The sequence below is a fragment of the Lates calcarifer genome, linkage group LG23 (assembly GCF_001640805.2).
Source record: "Lates calcarifer isolate ASB-BC8 linkage group LG23, TLL_Latcal_v3, whole genome shotgun sequence".
Lineage (NCBI taxonomy): Eukaryota > Metazoa > Chordata > Actinopteri > Centropomidae > Lates > Lates calcarifer.
The window spans coordinates 1,138,959-1,157,011 of record NC_066855.1 but is presented as its reverse complement, the minus strand read 5'-3'; the positions used below and the strand labels follow the sequence as shown (position 1 = coordinate 1,157,011).

Below are 18,053 nucleotides of genomic sequence, written 5' to 3'. Positions count from 1 at the left end.
TGAAGAATGAAACCGGAAGTGGTTGCTTTTATTGCGCCGTACCACGCTGGTTTGTGTGCAGTCATGGTGGTGGACGACAGAGGAAGCTGAAAGCGAACAGCCTGGCAGGATTTCATCATGTGTGGAGGTGGAGGAGATGCCGGTTAGTGGTTAATGTTTCCTGTTTATGTGACTCCCCCGGTATTTATGTCAAACGCACTCACACAACAGTTATTCTGAAGACGACACCGACAATGGACGACTGTGCTCAGGAAAGGCCACTGTTTACATTCGGCGTGATAGCCGACATTCAGTACGCAAATATCGACGATGGATACAACTACAGCCGGTCGAGGAGGCGGTACTACCGGAGCAGTCTCCAGCTGCTCAGAAATGCCCAGGAAAGTTGGTCAGAGTCGGCCGTCAAGCCAGAGTTCATCCTCCAGCTGGGAGACATTATCGACGGCTTCAACAAGGGCCACAACGCCTCCGAGCGAGCCCTGGACACCGTGCTGAGAGAGTTCAGCTCCAGCCCCGTGGAGGTCCACCATGTGTGGGGCAACCACGAGTTTTATAACTTCAGCAGGAGCGCGCTGCTTGGTTCAAAGCTCAACAGCACACTGCACACCGACAGGATCCTGAGTGAAACCCGGCCAGGTCCTGAGATCTACGCCTACCACTTCAGCCCGTTCCCCGGGTTCACGTTTGTTGTGCTGGATGCCTATGATGTGAGCCTGCTGGGCAGAGAGGAGTCCAGCGAACAGTACAAGAGCGCTATGAATGTGATCAGACAGTACAACAACAACGAGGACCTCAACTGTCCCCCAGGTAATTTTTATATCAGTGTGTATTTCTTTTTTTATTTTTAATGTATTCCAATAAGAGGCTGAAGTTGCCTTCTGATTCAGGAGGTAAAGTCAGACTGTATGGAAATATAACATAGTCTAAAATAAAGCTGGATTTTTCCTGTTGCAGCTTCACTCGGTCTGATGTGACCAGCTGCTTGGCTTCATAGAAGATATTGTTAAATAACCAACATTATCAAATCAGTTCTGAATAGAACTGGCTCTTATTTATTTGTGCTACTATGACATTATGGTTTTGTATTTACCACGATCATGGCTGCTGTTGGAAATAACACAGTCTCAGTTTAAGGTGTCTGGAGGAGTTTTCTTGTAAACAAAGGAAAGTTATTTATGATTGCACTCAGTGGCTTTTACCCAGTAACACATATTGTTATCATTTAGATTTTAAATCACATCTATGAACAGGGGGAAACCTTGGGCCTTGCTCACATGCTCTCACTCATGTCGGTTGTGCGTTTACACAATACAAACAATATGTGGACCAGTTGGAACAATGTTGTGTTCAGATTTGTGAACAGAGGAACAGAGGGTGACGTCACAGCTCGGCCACGACAGGTCAAAACTCAGTTTAAGATTCGTTAAACTTTTCTCCATGTTTCCTTTAAATCCTTCAGTCACATTCAGTCTTGCATTAACACTGTAAGTGATATTTACACTTGGAGCTATTGGTACTACCATTACTGAAACACTCTCCAACCAGGTTTCCCTGCACTCTGTGGATTTAGTCTGGAAATGGACCACCCAAGTTTTGATTATTCGCTGAATTTATCAATTTACCTTTTTATTACACTTGAGCAGTTTCTTAGAGACCAGGATGATGAACAGCGATGAGTAAGTCGATGATGAATTTCATGCTTTGCCTTCTTGTTTCAGCGTGTGAGGGCCTGGAACAGAGGTTTACAATGTTCAACGGTGGGTTCAGTAAGGAGCAGCTGGACTGGCTGGACTCTGTGCTGTCCTCAGCTGATGACAAACGGGAGAGAGTCACTATCGTCAGTAAGTGAAACCTGACACTTTTAGAAAGTTTGGCTTTTTTAGAAACGCCTTTAGCAGGGTTTCATAAACCTGTAAATCTGTTTCATATTTCTAATTTTGCTGAAGTAGAACACTTGCTGTTTAACCACTTCCTCTGTCATCACTATACATTCATGCCAGTTTCGATTAGTAAGAATAAAAACTGACCTGAATTTTAACTAGTTCCTTTTAAAGCAACATGACATTCATTTTTACGTTAAAATTCATTTTACAGGACAGTTTCCCAACAGCACTGAATCTGTGGACTTCTAGGCAATAAAATAAATGTGTATAAATGAAAATGAACAGAGGTTGTGTGGTCTGAAATCAGTCTATGGTCAGGTAGGCTGAAATCAAATTGTCAGTGTGACAGTGAAGACTGACTCAGAAGCTTGATAACCACTGATAAGTGAATTTTTCCCCCTCAGGTCACCTCCCTGTCCACCCCTGCTCCACAGACCCCATCTGCCTCGCCTGGAACTTCGATGAACTCCTCGGCATCATACGCTCACACAGCAGCGTGGTGTGTTTCATGGCCGGACACGACCACGACGGAGGATACGTCAAGGATAAAGACACAGGGGTGCACCACCTGACGTTGGAGGGGGTGATTGAGACTCTGCCTGACAGCAACGCCTTCGGCACGGTCTCTGTCTACGAGGACAGGATGGTGCTGAAAGGCAGTGGGAGGACCAGAGATCGAGTGTTTCTGTTTCCATGATGCCAAAGTGACGCAGGTCATAGGGCAGAATGACATGAATCCATCTCTGAAAGCATAGGCCTTTTCATGATTTTATCACCTGAATGAAATTCACTGATTAAGATATATTTTTGAATTATAACTTTAAATTCTTTTAGTTAAATTTAAAGGCCAAGATGGGAATACTTTAGTACTGACAACTATGGTACAACAAAAACACTCTGCTCTGTTTTTTTAGATACCAGCTGTCATGTCCACTTACCTCAGCAGAACAAAAACAGTACCTCAAATTATTTATTGCACTGATGAGTTTGGATTTTTATTTTTTTTCTTAACAAAATATGACATTACTCTTAAACACTGGTTGTTTTATTCTGCAGGTTTAGTGATAAAAGTTGCACATGTATTTATATATTTGAAGAAGGTGAATTTCTTTTATAGGAATTGCTGCCTTTTTGCATGTTTGCTTACTGCACAATACTGACTTTCTTATACTGTTATTTGCTGAGTGACATACTGTGCAATGTAATGTTAAATCTGGTAAATGCAGTGTTCTGCTGTAACAGCAGCACAGGATACGTGCAAATCTGTATTGTTTACAATGTAAAACAATATGATGAATAATAAAAATCTTCATACCAGCAGCAGCCGCGCTTCTCTGCCCAGTTAAATGTCACATTCATGTCTCTGCCAACATGTGCTGCCTTCAGGTAACATGGGAAAGTGGTAGATTCAAGATTTCTTCCCAAAATAAAGCACAGTTCACCTGAGTTTTGAAGACAAACATCACATGAGTTTTGATTATGAACATCAACTATGATATGTCTCCTGATGCCGTGATAATGCATTAACAATAAATGGAGTGAGTTGCTGTCAGTTTACTGGCCGCCTCTGGATGTTTTAATTCTTCATCAGTAGAGGATCTTACCCTTAGTATGACTGTGTGATAACAGGTAGTTGTACATACCATTCTCTATTACTCTCTATTTACAGCCATCTCCAACACAACTGAGCAAACAGCATCCGCTGATGAAGGCCAGGAGATGAATGCTCTGAAAAGCGAATAAGTGGACCTTAATTAACTACAGTTCCAAGGATGAATTTCAGTCTGTGCTATACTTATACACTCATCTCTGACATGCTCACACATATAACAGTTCTAATAATGCACCTGTACAATGAAAAAGAAATTAAAAAAACAAAATAATATGCAAAGTTGTACATTCAGCGAACACAAAGAAAGTGAGCCAGGAGTTAGTGTGACACAGATTCAAATAACTTTTGTGTTTGCTATTTTGTTGAATCAAATAAACATATGTAGGAAATGGAGCTAATACATCAGAAACAATAGAGGACGTGGGGATTTGATGATAAGAAGGGAGGTATAATTATGTGGATCTATTTCCGACAGTCCCTGAAGGCAGCAACGGCACAGACGTGGCTGCTGCGTTCAAGTGGCGCAGTGTCCCGTCTGGAGGCAGAGAGGGCGAAGTTTCACTCTGCATTGCAGCCTGAGCGCTGCTGCCGGAATCCAACACAACAATGGCGACTCCCAGTCCTGACAGCAACTCAACAAGCTCCAGCAACAGCAGCAGCAGCAGCATCGTAGGATCCACGTCGCACCATCTCTACCAGCAGACACAGAGCAGCAGCATGCAAGGTTGGCGATAACGGCCTGTATTTCATATTCCTCTATTTCAACTTGGAGACACTGGAGTTAGTAGGAAAAAGGTAGCTTGTAGCTTCCCAGAAGCAGCAACAGCACGGTTAAGAGAGACACAATAAGTCAACCTTTCCGGTCAGAACTTTCAAAATAAAACTCATATCGTCCTCGAGATACTAATTGGCACTGATGTGTTTATGACTAAAACGAAAACAAATTAAATCTTAACATATTCTGCTCATGTTACAGTAAAGTGCAGACGTTGTTACTGGTTTTAAATGTAGTTGTGCTGGGAATTTAAACGTTTTTATCGATGATAGCAGTCTCTTTAGTAAATTCATAACATGATGCTGACAGATAAATAGTAATGCGAATTAATAACTAGGCACTAGTATTGAACGTTACCTTTGATATTACTAATATAACTCCTACATTGGATAAACGGCAGCTATGTACTATTTAGCATTAAATAACTCACTACGCTATGTGTATTTTCTTCTTGCAGTAGTGAGGAGTCTGTAATGTGGTGGCCGTTTGTTAAACTGCACTTTTATTTTGAAGGCTACATTTCGTAGTTTCCGCTACCTTGCTAACTTTCTTCGCCTAGCTTGAAGTATCTCCCTGAAACTACACGGCTACAGCCGTGGTCCCTGTTTAGCTACTGAGCCAACAGGCCTGTGGTGGGACAGAGAAGTGTTCTCATTACCTGACTCTATCACGATTCTCATTAGATACAAAACCTAAACCTCAAAGATCTGACATTAGAAGGACGAATTTAATATATGCCTGTTCACCGATATTACACCAGGCTGCTATAAGTATCACCAAGGCCTACACTGAAGTGTTTCTCTCTCCTAACCCAGGCCACTGTTTTCATGCACCGCTGTCTGTGGCATAGAAATCATATAAATAATGCAGGTGAAGTTATATATAGTGAGTTAAGTCACCGTGTCAACATGTATGTTTAAATACTGTCGATCTGTCGGCTTCAGTCGTCTGACATCGTCATGGACGTTTACTGTTGAGCTAACGTTAGTCCTGACGAGATTTCAGCTCGTTTGATAATGTGGTAGCATTAAATACACACCTCGGTGTTTAACGCTACTGTTCTGTACTGAAACAACATGTCTGTCGTGTGTTAACGTGATATATATCTGTACATTTCTAACTAAGCTAGACACAATGTTTTGCAATGCAGCCTAGCCTCCGAGAACACACTCTAAATCCATTATCGGACGGGAAGCCAAGCCTGATTGAGGCCAAAAAGAATTGATATTATCTGTTCGACTATTTCATCCACAGCTGTTTTCGATATGCTGCTGTGAGCTACAACAATGTCCGCTGATACAAGCCTTAACACGGACTGACAAAACTGAGAAAGCGTCCAGAGCCGGCAGAGGCGGATCAGTCTGCTGCATTAAGCTTCAGCTAATTTGGGATCAATTTCAGTTTGCAACGTTACTAATAAACGGGCTGGTTTACATACAGTAGGCTGTGTGTTCATGCCGTTTGTTGTCTCAGTTTTTACAAGGCAGGGTCGTGTCCGATAATGGATGTGTTGGTGGTAGCTGCTGGATAACGGACGGCATTTCTATTGATTGATTGATTGATTGACTTTTAGTCCTCTGTAACCTAATTAAGAGCAGTACAGTGGTGTATCCAGTGGTCAACACATCTGAGTTGCTTTTTGTTACTCTGTGGCAGATGTCTAGTATCAAATGTTCTATCTAAACCTTACAGAAACCAACACCTGCTGGAGATGTCAAAATGAAACAGGTATTCACACTTATTTTACTAGGTTTTAGTCTGATGTTGGAGGACATTTGTTTACACTGTGTTTGTTTTAGGCCATATCTTGGCAAAGGCATTCCTTGAAATGTTCCCTCTCTATCCTCTTCTGTTGATCTTTTTTTGTTGTTGTTGACATTTCATCTTTTTCTTCTTTTTTTTTGTTCTTTGTAAAACCTGTATTATTATCCACTTATGTGCATGTTTTTAATCTAGTCCCCATATTAGAATGACCTGATGTAGACACAGTAGACAGACCCCATTTAATGAGACACTGCATCAAGCAACCCGGTCTGGGAGCGTTTTTCTCAGCAGCACAGACATCAACATGTGTCTGTTTTAGTGTGCCACTTCTAAACAGCTTGTCACTTGTGTGCTATTGATAGATACCACTCTCCTGATGGTGTGCCACTCTTGTTTTGCTGCCATATGTACATTAGTGGTATGCCACCTTGGCTAATGGCATGTCACTGCTGTTAAACTGATATATGATATATATAAAAATGGGATGTTACATACACAACATTGCTTTTGCTGTGGACATATACTGGTTTGTGAATTATTTGTCAAGGGCTATGCTCACTACGAGTTAAATGTACAGGGATAATATGTAGCTATGCCCACCCTTTACTAGATTATCCACTACAAGAGTACCTTATCATTAGCCCCATGGTACCTTGCAAGAATTTTGGGTGCCACTTCAACGGTGGACCAGCTTCTTCTATGTTTTTAGAGATTTTGGAGAAATAAATGATATGGGTACACAACTTATTGGATCACACAGACGACGCCAAGCTAACTCAGTTTGTTGCTTCCTTCCACCATAGGTGCCACTCGAAGACCACAAAGGGCACGAGATAGTCTAGTCTGTGGTTAACGTGTTAAACCAAAGATAACGTACAAAAACGTAGTTACATGGCACATCGCACAACTATCATAAAAAACTGGTATAACACATGTCGACACAAACATATTAACATTTATGCTAGCTGTCATTCACCAAAAGGAATACATAAGGGAGAAGCTAACCGGCGCTAAGTTAGCTTAGGTTGATGTACTGCGCTAGCATAGTTAGCTAGCTAGCCTCAGCTTGCTAACTTCACGCACACAGTAGACATACGGCAGCGAGTGTAATTCGATACATTTATCTCACAGCCAGTGCTGTTAGAGTGATATACATTAGTTCACCAGCTAATGTTCATCTGTGAGTTTTTCTCACTTACCAGATGTTACGTGACGGCCCAGAGTCACACAGCCGTTGACGTGCACTTGATTACTTTAGTACGAGCTAACGTCAGTTGGCCAGGGCTCACTGTGATTGGTGGCGAGGGAGAGGGTGCGCTTTCTAATTGGACAATTTATTTACTTCAGCGACATTTTGAATTTGCTGTCTTCCATCTATCGCGAGCTAGATTTGTTTGGTTGTACGACGTATACCTACGTATTACGTAACTACTGACGTACAGTATGGTTAATAGGCGCCATATTCCAGTGAATCAGCAACAGCATAGTAATAGTCAACAGTGACTCACCACTTAGAGGCAGCATGTACCATTAAAACAAGAGTAGCACACCATAAGCCGCTTCTTGATGTCAGTATCATTAGTTTTGACGTTCAGTGTGTGATAGTGACAGTAAAGATGAACCACAACAATCAAAGAGTATTTTCCTACAATCTTCTGTTGGGCTGGTGTTGACTAAACCTATTTAAATTGACCTGTTCCTCATTTCACTGGGAATACAATGGACCCACATCAAGTTACACATTCAGCTGCATGGCAGTGCACTGACCCAGACCAACCGAAATAATGGTGCTTCTTTCACCAGCTAAAGCACAGTCAAAGTAACCTGCCCTGTATTCCACTTTCAGCATTGCACTCTTGATGGGATGGCACTTGCTATTAATGACCCATTCACACATAAACAAACCCTAAGAAGATGTAGTAAAATGTTTTTTCTTTACTTCAGGGTTTCAGATAAGCCTGTCTGGAGTTTCCCAAAGTAAGCAATAGACTCGCACACAAAGCACACCGACCTCTACTATCTGTGGGTACACCTCAGTAGTCTAAAGTGGTTTCCTTCCCTCACTGCCTTTCAGCTGACCCATGTTTCTGTTCATGACTGATCTCTACATTGTCCATGTGTTCATCACGCTCATATTAAATTGGATGAAACAGGTGAAATGAAACCACTGTATACTACTGAAACAGCCTGTGTGGTGCTCTGGTAGTTGGGGAGTCTGTCCACTGTTCACTGCTATGATCTGTCACAAATTCAGTTATGGCCAAGAAAGATTCATTTGCACCGGGGCTTAAAGGTTGAGGGATCTGTTTGCACTCAGGAGCTGGTTGAACAGGGCATGGCAAAGAGAACTCAACACTTTAACCCAGCACTTTGTGTAGAAGCTGAGCCTAATGACCAGTTATATTAAACAGACTGTGAATGCACTTCAGTCAACTTACCTGTAACATAATATGAGTTGAATTCCACTTGAATCCGCCTTAAATCAGAATCAAGTGCTGTCTAAGTGTTGGGTCACTTTGAGATCTGAAGGGAAGTGTTCAGGTTTGAGATGCACATTTTTTAAAAGTTCTCAGTGGAGATATTTTGGACTGGGATTCCCAATATAAGGCTCTGTTGCAGCATGCATATGTTATTTGGATGAAAAGATACCGTGTGAAGCTAAAGGAACTGATGCAGTATCTGAGTATTGGGAACCCCTGTACATGTGGGCACTTTGCTTGTGTTCAAAATGCTTTTTGTGCTTCCTCTGATCTTGAGAAGAGCTTGAGATAACCCAAAGGTCAGTCTCAACACACTGAATCTTTAAATCATGGTGACGCCACATCAGCATTACACCATTCTCCATTGACCTATTAGTGAGATTTACTTGTGTAAAGCACAGTAATGTGCTGCCGCCTGAGTCATATGAAAGTTTAGTGGCATAAATTCCTCAATATTTCTTATTGCACATGCACAGTAAAGGCTTATCTCAAGTGTGTGCAGTCAGATGTTACTGAGATAAGACAAGCATTTTATCCTCTGCCTGCATCAGTTGATCCACAGTGTGGTGTGCATGTTGTGGGAGTCTGGACCTGTTTCTCTCTTTAACCCTGCCAGGTAAACGTAAAGCTCTGAAGCTGAATTTCGCCAACCCCCCAGTGAAACCAACCTCCAGGCTCCCGCTCAATCCGACGGCTCCGTCTTTCCAAAACCCTCACATGTGAGTACGGATGTTTTAGATGGGATGGCAGCTCTGTTTTCGTTTCATGTGAACTCGTCTGTCCTGTATTTCAGCAGCTCTCAGGAACACGGAAGTTGCTGAAACTGAAGTTGATTCTTTATTTTTCCACAGTTAAAGTTTCCTCCAGTAACTGTGGAGTACAGTTATTTTTAAGTTCACTTTTCTTAAAGCCCAACACATTGTGTGGATCACTGACGTCTAAAAAAAACACATTTCCTTCCTTCGAACATTTGCAGGGCTGTTGTTTGGTGCTCGTAGTGGTCAGAACCTGCTCATGCCACCTTAAATGTCGGCTCTGTGATTCTCAACAACTGGGTCACAAATCTTATTGACAGCAGATTATTACTATACAACTCAAAACTGGAGAGGAGTTTGAAATCAGAATCAGTGGACTGCCTCGTTCTCCTGCTTTGCATCTCCTTTCGTCGTATTGTTGGGGATGGATGGAGGATGTGTCCCTACCACACTTCACTCCCACTCAATATAAGGAAGCTCAGATTTCAAAGCGACTTCATGGAACCTTTAAATGTTTCAGATTCGCAGGAGCTCAGGGATCACTCATTAAAAATTCATCATATCCACATGAATCTATAATGCATGTTCTTCTCATGGCTCCACACTGTCCCTTCTCTCTCCCTCTTCTCCTCCTCCTCCTGCTCTGTCCTTTATGTTACCTCATCCCCTCCTGCAGAGAGCGTCTGCGGACACACAGCATCGAGTCGTCGGGGAAGCTGAAGATCTCCCCGGAGCAGCATTGTGACTTCACCGCGGAGGATCTGAGAGACCTCGGGGAGATCGGTCGCGGAGCGTACGGCTCCGTCAACAAGATGGTCCACAAACCCACGGGCCAGATCATGGCTGTCAAGGTGACACACTGTACTGAGTTTACCTCATCTAGGACAATGACTCAGAGCTGTGGTTCATTCATCCAAATAGAGTTTGCAGTGTTTCTGTCCATTAGAAGCAGCTGCAGGTACAAATGATCCCTGTAGATCATCAGTCATTTCTGGTGTTTGGTCCTTAAGATTCATAAATGACCCTCACTGGTAAATCATGGCATATTTAATGAGACCATCGTGTTGTTAAGTTCCTGATGAGGAGATGGAGCGTCTCAGATGAGTGTTAGTGCAGGAGATGTGTGTGTGTGTGTGTGTGTGCAGTGGAAGTGAAGTGTGTTTGTGTTCCTCAGAGGATTCGCTCCACTGTGGACGAGAAGGAGCAGAAGCAGCTGCTGATGGATCTGGACGTGGTGATGAGGAGTAGTGACTGTCCCTACATTGTTCAGTTCTACGGTGCTCTCTTCAGAGAGGTCTGACAAAGCCGCACTGTCCCTAAACGCACCACACCATCACCTTTGACTTGCTGAGGGGAACTAACCTGTGGCTCTTTGTTTCAGGGGGACTGTTGGATTTGTATGGAACTTATGTCTACCTCATTAGACAAATTCTACAAATATGTATATTGTGCATTAGAGGACGTCATTCCAGAGGAAATATTAGGCAAAATAACATTAGCGGTGAGGAGATGATTGACTGTTTGTTCAGAGATTTGGATTTCATTTTGTGTGCATCATGAAAAAGTGACCGCAGGTGTTTTACTTTGTCTCCAACAGACCGTTAAAGCACTGAACCACTTAAAAGAAAACTTGAAAATAATTCACAGAGGTAAGATTCTTATATCAGTCACATTGGAAACCTGAAGTCAGACCTGTGTATTTCATGTCGTGTGAAACCGTACTCTCTGTGGTCGTAGACATCAAACCTTCCAACATTCTAATGGACCGAAAGGGTAACATCAAGCTGTGTGACTTCGGCATCAGCGGTCAGCTGGTGGACTCCATAGCTAAGACCAGGGACGCGGGCTGCAGGCCTTACATGGCGGTGAGTAATCAGCAGTAATCTACAGTACTGCTGATCACTTTAAAGCTGCAGAGGAGAATGAATGTTTGATTAGCAGAGAAAGTGTCGTAGTACGCAGTGATCGTTTCATTTCTAAAAGCTGTCACAAGATTCCCTTAATGAACTTTTCCTGTAATGAAGATGAGACATTAACAAGACAAACTGACTGGAAAAGCTGAAGAAAACGAGTGTGTAATGAGTGAACGATCTCTTCCTGTGTGTTCTCAGCCTGAGAGGATAGACCCCAGTGCTTCCAGACAAGGCTACGACGTCCGCTCTGATGTGTGGAGCTTGGGAATCACTCTGGTAAGAGAAATGACGTTGTCATGTTTGTTCTGTCTCATTAAGTCTGAATCAGTAGACTCTCTGGAATAAGAACAGTGGAGTGTGTGAGTGTGTTAACAGTGCCTGTGTGTGTGTTGCAGTATGAGCTGGCCACAGGAAGGTTTCCTTACCCAAAGTGGAACAGTGTTTTTGATCAGCTGACACAAGTGGTGAAAGGAGAGCCGCCTCAGCTCAGCAACTCTGAGGAGAGGCAGTTCTCCCCCAAGTTCATCAACTTTGTTAACCTATGGTGAGCACTGTTACATTTTAAAACAAGTTTCAATCTGAGCGTTTGAGCTGAAAGTTCTTTTTCTGTGCAGCCTTACAAAGGATGAATCAAAAAGGCCAAAGTACAGGGAGCTTCTGGTAAGTTCTTCCGACTGCTCTTCAGATTTAACCTGATTCTACTGAATCACCTTTCAGCTGTTGATCTGTCCACCTCTCCCTCAGAAACACCCCTTTATCCTGATGTATGAGGAGCGTTTCGTGGACGTCGCCAGCTACGTATGTCGCATCCTGGATCAGATCCCTGCCTCTCCCATCTCTCCTATGTATGTGGACTGACTGAGTAAGGCTGGTGGGTGTGGGGGTGGGGTGGGGGTCACCCTACATGCAGTGGGTGGGACACTAAGCTTTGTGATGCGACGCTTGACATCTTAGCCCTCAGAGTTACACCTGTTTATTCTCACGTTCCAAAGAGCAAAGGAACTAAGTCCAAACTGCCCGGTGCAATAAGATGAATATTGATGAGCGAACCGTTCCACCTCCCATCTCCTCATTTAACGTCAGCGAAACCCGAAATATTATCATCCATCTTCAGCCAGAAAAACTTGAAGACATAACATTGTCTTAGTAAAATGCAATGCATCTTTTTCTGTGAGGACAAAGGAATAGAGTAAACATCGTACACAAATACAGACTCTACCAAATAAAATGTTGAACAGTGATGCTCATGACGTATGAACAAAAATAGCCACCTATTGGATTGTACATTGTGGACTGTATGTATGCATATGTGTGTTCACCTCTGACTTGTTGTACAGATGTATGCCGTTTAAACACACACACACACACTCTTGTCACACGGTTTGTTGTCGGCACCTTCACTCATGCTAAATGAACGAGTATGCAAAAGTGTTTCTCTGAAAGCTCATGGATACGGTAGTGTGGCTTTACTTCTTTACTTTTGTTTTTTTTGTTCAATATGCAATCTGTGAGAGTTTGTCTCGACACGACTGGGACAATATAGATTTCTCACATCCACAGCTGCCCCAGCTTGTACCTTTCATCTGGTCGCATTAAAGATAAAAGGTCATTTAACAGCATTTACCACAGATATCTGAGTCTGTCTGTTTGCTGTTCAGTGACGTTCTGTTGAGTCTTTATTGTATCTGAATCTCTGATCAAATCTAATCCAGTTTCAGCTTTTACAAATACTTCATTGCTTAATGAACCTGGAAGTAACAGAGAACTGGATCCACTGGCTACTAGAACTCAGCCCCTGTGTAAATGATACACCACTTTACTCAGTGAATTCACTGAATATAGATAAATATTACAAATAATTGTCTTTGCATTGTACAAACTGAACAAGGAGATAAGCAACTACAGCTAACGTTAGCATGTTTGGAAACAGGGCTGTTACTCGGTACAGTGGTTACAGATCTTTTTATCATGTGGCAGACAGAATATTTTTACATTTAGTTTTTAGAAAATTCTGGGTGAGTGCTGTGAAATGGTCTTTGAGATTTTCAGAGATCAACATCAGTTTTTCTTGTGTGAAAACACCAATGGATGAGAGACACAAACTGGGGCTAAGCTAATGCTACATTGCCTGATGTAAACTTTAGGACAGAGTGTCCCTCAATGTAAATGTGTATGTATATAGTGCATCTAATCTGCTGTTCCTGGCAGGTTCTGCTCGACAGTTAAGGCTCATTCTCTAAACGCAGAGATGGAGGAGCTGTGGGTGCTGGGTGCAGAAAGGAAACACGTCTGAGAGCAGTTGGAGAACGAGCCTTAATGCTCCTCAGCAGCCTGTCATAGCACTGTACAGTTAAACTGCTCATCCACACTGATCACAGATCCACCATACTGCCATACGAAGGCAAACAGCAGTAACTACACGAGAAAAGTCCTGGCAGGAGTTTCCTGTTGAGAGAAATGATACCTGTAAACGCTGCTAAACGACTTCCTGTCCACCAACCACACGACTGTCAGGAGAGGAAGCTCACTCCTTAGATAGTTACTGCTCTTTGACCCTTAAGGTCACCATGAACTCAGCATGTTCCTCCGTGACTCGGCATGTCTCTCTGGCTCGCACTGATGATAGAATGTTTCCACGCCAAACCATGTATTACACTCGGGATGCGTCTCCATAGTCTAAAACACGCCCCGTCTTCCTCCACCGGAGCTGCCGTACTTCAGTCTACCGTGCCGGGTCAGGTGACAGGGAGGCTGCAAAGACTATTGAGATCCACCCTCTCAGAAAGCCACGTCTGCCAGACAGGGTCACTCACCCACAGTGAGCTATGTAACCAAACTGTAAGGATGCTCATCCTTCAACACTGGGACACTGTAGAGACTTGTAATGTAATAAATTACTTTAAAGCATAAGGGTGGCATTATTTATATTTTTTATTGTCAACAAATCTCGTGAATAGAACTGAATACAGCCAGCCTTCTCCGTTTAACCCAGCAAATACTGATAATGTAAAGTGATCTGATGTGATAGTGCCCACACAAAAATAAGTAACAAGTCAATGGTTCATTTTGCCACAGGATTAAAGACTAGTTGATGTTTTAGTCTGTTTGGAGTTCATGTGGCTGTAGGCTCTACTACATTTGATCCCATTACATTAAAGGACCTGCTGTACCTAAAGGGACACTCCAATGATTTTAGTATTCTACTTGCAAAGAGGCAGTAAAGGCCAAACTATCCTGCCCCACCACCATGACCAGTAAACTGAACTTCATGTGTAAATTCAGTTTACGATTTCCTCAGATTTCTATGACATAGGCCTCTACAGATGTCAGCCATGTTGGAAAGCGGTCACTTGTTGTCGTCACTCGTGCAAAGCAAACACGTTGAATAATTGTGGCTTCCTCGGGAGGGTGAAACATTACAACCAAGATGGTGGAGATGCATCATAGACCAGACATGATTCTCTCGACAGCTCAGCAGGAGGATTCTGTCAGCTCTGTTCTTTCCATTTCTGTCTGTAATGAGAAAATGGTGCAAACCCCTGAGAAAGCTCACCGTCTCATTTGACTCAAGAGAAGAAGCTGTTTGGATGCAAACAGTCTCCAGATCTGTTCTCTCATGGGATATGTTTCCAGGAAGCTAACTTACCACTGGTGAATATGAATCTCCAGGGTACATGTTGTATAAATTGCAATTTACTAGAATGTTCATATTAGATTATAAGATAATATTAAGGGCAATGAATATTATATTGTATCTTTATCGAGGGTTACAAATAAAGTTCCCATGGAAAAGATTCAAAACCTGTATGTGTGCTTCTTGTAAATTGGACATGAATAAAAAATAACTGCAGAAATGATTTTGCTGTGATAAGTTTATTGCTCTTCTTTCTGTAGTATACAGGATGCAGGCAAATACTGTTTTTTACAATAGTAAAGCAAGTCAGTGGCCAAGCAACATGGAAGCTTCTGTCAGATGTGCTTTTTTTTCTTTTGTTGATAAGGGAAAATTACTGTGAAATGAACCCAGATAAAATAAAAAAAAGTCCAGTAGAGGACAGAAAGGACAGATTGTCTTCAGGATGGGCATCAACAGCCTCCATGTGACCAGAGAACTCAGAGTTTCATAAGTGCAACACAGGGAACGGGGAAAGAAGCAATGTTTGGTCGAAACAGGAAACAAAGTGAGACCCATGTTTACAGAGGACAAATCTGCAAATGCATGAAATTTATTGGCCGATGCACTTACAGCAGAAGAGTGACACTTTGGGAAAGAACACGTTTGCTGTTGATGAGGGTTAGAGGAGAAGACTGGCGGCAGTCTGATCCGTTAGGGGACAGGAAACACAGCATGAAGACTGGAATAAGAGGAAATGTCTGGTCTGGATCTGAAACAAAATCCAGTTACCAGCAGCTTCGATACAAACACTTGAATTCATTAGTGATTTTATGAGGAGTGTGTGTCAGATGAAACCAGATAATTAGTGAGTTTTAAAGACTGGTGAACTAAACTAAGAGTGGTTAACTGTGGTTTTGTTTCCGACGGGATGAAGAGATTTAGGTTAAAGGAGCAGGAACAGGCCGCTGGCTTTAGTCTTCTTTCAGCAGACAGATACGACCGTTTCATCAATGGTCTCATCCAACTCTCAGGAAGAAAACGAAAACACACACATCCCAAAATGTTCAACTATTCCTTCAAGTTTTACAGACAGACAGTTTCTGAGCAGAGCTGAAACGTTTCAGGGTGTTTTGAATTTCTCACATCAGGCTGACTACTGTGTGTCTAGGCTGGCACCGCTACACCTCCACGCTGTGTTATATGCAGTATTCACAGTAAAGGTCTGAATATATTACATTTTCCTATTCACAAGTGCTAATAATGGACATTTCCACTTCACATGATTCTTTAAGGAAAAGTGTTTTAAGAGAACATGGCTTTTCAAAGTGGTTCCTTCACCTTGCATCACATTTTTAAGAGAACCGATTTACGAAGAAATGTCCGTGGTCAAAATGGAAGCACTGGAGTTTTCAGGTAAATCAAAAAGAGCCCCAATCTGTTAGAGAGGAATGCCAGTATAAATACAGGATGAAGTATAAATATAAAAACACAAAATAAATAACTGTGATTGGCCTGGAAATAGAAAGGGTGAAATTTGTAAGGACAAATATAAAAGTACTTAAAAATAGAGATGAAGTTGTATTTTCATTAACATTCGTCTAATGTTTCAGCTAAAGAAAAACACTCGTGTTGGAGCTTTCTGTCTTCTGCAGTTTCTGTCAAGAGCTTTCAGGGAATAGTGAATTCATAGAAAAGTGTAAAGGGGAAACTGGTAGAAAATAAGGCACAGTTTGTCTCCGATTAGAACAATAAGACCAAAGATTTTCAAAGACATGAACTTCTCTTCATGACGTCATCCTGTGGATAAATAGGCCAAAAAAAAGTGAAAGAAACTTGTATAAAAAAAGGACCTTCGAAGGAATGACAACCACGTCTACACACACATTCTAAATTCAAGCAAACTGTGACAATGTGTTTAAAGCTAGAGGTGCACTGTGAGAGTTTTAGTCATATTTACATCAAATGAAGAACTGATTACATAATACACTTGATTTGTGGTTTGTGTCCCACACCACTGACAAAATATGCAGACGTCAACTAGTCTCTGTCAGTACACATAGTTATGATATTTACAAAATGGCCATACTAAACTAAAATCCAATTCACCTTGTAATTCCTTTCATTTTTTTTCCAGTAATACAAACATAGACTCAGAAAGTATACAATGATTGTCAACATGTGTCTTCAAGTCTAGGTGGCGTTAACACTGATATTGCATAAAGTGTTGGTAGAAATCACGTCCTTCATTTTCTCCTCATGTGTCCACTGTCACACTGGTTTGGCAGCTGCGTGCTTCATCGTCCAGAGGGACGACGGTCGTGTCAAAGAGCACCTGGTCTTTGGATTCTGGGTCTGACAGCAACGTAAGAACCTCATAATGAAGAAAATAGAAGTCTGTAGTTCAACTTGTGACTCAGCCGACAATCTCTGAATGCAGGCTAATGGTCGACTCTTAAAGAAACATCCCGCTGCGTTATAACAAGAAGCAAACTCTGAAGCTGTTACTGGAAGATTTCAGTTGTTCTTTGGGACGGAGCTGGATTCAGCCGTCTCTTCATGCTGGTGTCGTGTGTGTGACGGCTGACTGCTAGCTTACTGCTTTCACCAGTGCTCCAGGTGGAGGTCCATAGCAGAGTTCAAGTTAATGTCTGTGACATCCAGGAACTCGGTGTTGAAGATGCTGGGGCCGCTGGGCGGAGCCACGCTGAAGGCCGTGGCCGAGCTGGGCGGCATCAGGTCCAGCCACTCCATCGTCTCCCACGGCGTCTCGCTGAACGTCATGCTGACCATCCCCTGCACCTCGGGGAAGGTGGACACCTTGGTGCTGAGGGGGGACAGAGGGGTGTCCATCTGGTCCCTGCCGGTCAGAGGTTTGTCCTGTGGTGGGTGGTGAGGGTGGCGGTGGTGGGTGTGGGGGCTGCCGTACCCTTCTCCGTCTCGGTTCCCTTCGTCTTCCAGGCCCCCGTCCTCGGGAGCCATTTTAAGAAGAGCCACGTCCCCTCCCCGCCCGACGGGACTTCCCAGCAGAGTCTCCAGGTGGCTCTCGGCGATGTGATTGGCGGAGTGGTCGTAGGGGGGCTGGGTGGGGTACAGGTGCTCATAGTGACGGTGGAACCTCGGGATGAGGAGGCCGGGACACCCTGGGGACACAGTAATGTGAGGCACAACTTTGGTTACAGAGGACCTCTCCCTCTCTTCTCTGGCGTTAGCGGGCATCTCTTGAAGAGAAAGAGGAGAGGAGGGAGGGTCACAGCA

General features: G+C 42.9%; 3 protein-coding genes across 18 annotated transcripts in view; 2 read left to right on the top strand and 1 right to left on the bottom strand.

Annotated features, from left to right (window-relative positions):
• Positions 1 to 26: 26 nt before the first annotated feature.
• adprm (ADP-ribose/CDP-alcohol diphosphatase, manganese-dependent) lies at positions 27 to 3,204 on the top strand. The gene is made up of 3 exons (XM_018687960.2): positions 27 to 807; positions 1,719 to 1,841; positions 2,288 to 3,204. Exons 1-3 carry the CDS (start codon positions 234 to 236, stop codon positions 2,578 to 2,580), a joined length of 990 nt encoding a protein of 329 aa, XP_018543476.1. The 5' UTR covers positions 27 to 233; the 3' UTR covers positions 2,581 to 3,204.
• A 685-nt stretch (positions 3,205 to 3,889) lies between these two features.
• map2k4b (mitogen-activated protein kinase kinase 4b) lies at positions 3,890 to 15,039 on the top strand. 4 transcript variants are annotated; one of them, XM_018687955.2, is made up of 13 exons: positions 3,890 to 4,219; positions 5,963 to 5,998; positions 7,979 to 8,011; positions 9,131 to 9,233; positions 9,946 to 10,120; positions 10,444 to 10,563; positions 10,651 to 10,770; positions 10,867 to 10,918; positions 11,007 to 11,134; positions 11,381 to 11,458; positions 11,578 to 11,726; positions 11,797 to 11,842; positions 11,927 to 15,039. In XM_018687955.2, exons 1-13 carry the CDS (start codon positions 4,102 to 4,104, stop codon positions 12,038 to 12,040), a joined length of 1,272 nt encoding a protein of 423 aa, XP_018543471.1. In that variant the 5' UTR covers positions 3,890 to 4,101; the 3' UTR covers positions 12,041 to 15,039. The 4 variants fall into 4 exon arrangements, with proteins under 4 accessions (XP_018543471.1, XP_050922195.1, XP_018543472.1 ...); XM_051066238.1 differs by lacking the exon at positions 5,963 to 5,998 and having other exon boundaries at positions 3,891 to 4,219; XM_018687956.2 differs by lacking the exon at positions 7,979 to 8,011 and having other exon boundaries at positions 3,892 to 4,219.
• myocd (myocardin) overlaps positions 15,037 to 18,053 on the bottom strand; it is a 100,928-nt gene continuing 97,911 nt past the window's right edge. For 10 of the 13 annotated variants that reach the window (XM_018687940.2, XM_018687946.2, XM_051066231.1 and 7 more), the window contains one exon: positions 15,037 to 18,016. In XM_018687940.2, the coding sequence (XP_018543456.1) occupies positions 17,400 to 18,016 (617 nt within the window). In that variant the 3' untranslated portion in view covers positions 15,037 to 17,399. The remainder of the gene's footprint in view (positions 18,017 to 18,053) is intronic. The other 3 variants (XM_051066232.1, XM_051066235.1, XM_051066237.1) reach the window with 1 other exon arrangement.

Coding starts and splice junctions, on each gene's coding strand:
- adprm (XM_018687960.2), top strand. CDS start 234: ATGGACGACTGTGCTCAGGAAAGGCCACTGTTTACATTCGGCGTGATA. Junction 808..1,718: donor GGACCTCAACTGTCCCCCAG/GTAATTTTTATA, acceptor TTCTTGTTTCAG/CGTGTGAGGGCCTGGAACAG. Junction 1,842..2,287: donor GGAGAGAGTCACTATCGTCA/GTAAGTGAAACC, acceptor TTTCCCCCTCAG/GTCACCTCCCTGTCCACCCC.
- map2k4b (XM_018687955.2), top strand. CDS start 4,102: ATGGCGACTCCCAGTCCTGACAGCAACTCAACAAGCTCCAGCAACAGC. Junction 10,771..10,866: donor TAGGCAAAATAACATTAGCG/GTGAGGAGATGA, acceptor TGTCTCCAACAG/ACCGTTAAAGCACTGAACCA. Junction 10,919..11,006: donor CTTGAAAATAATTCACAGAG/GTAAGATTCTTA, acceptor CTGTGGTCGTAG/ACATCAAACCTTCCAACATT.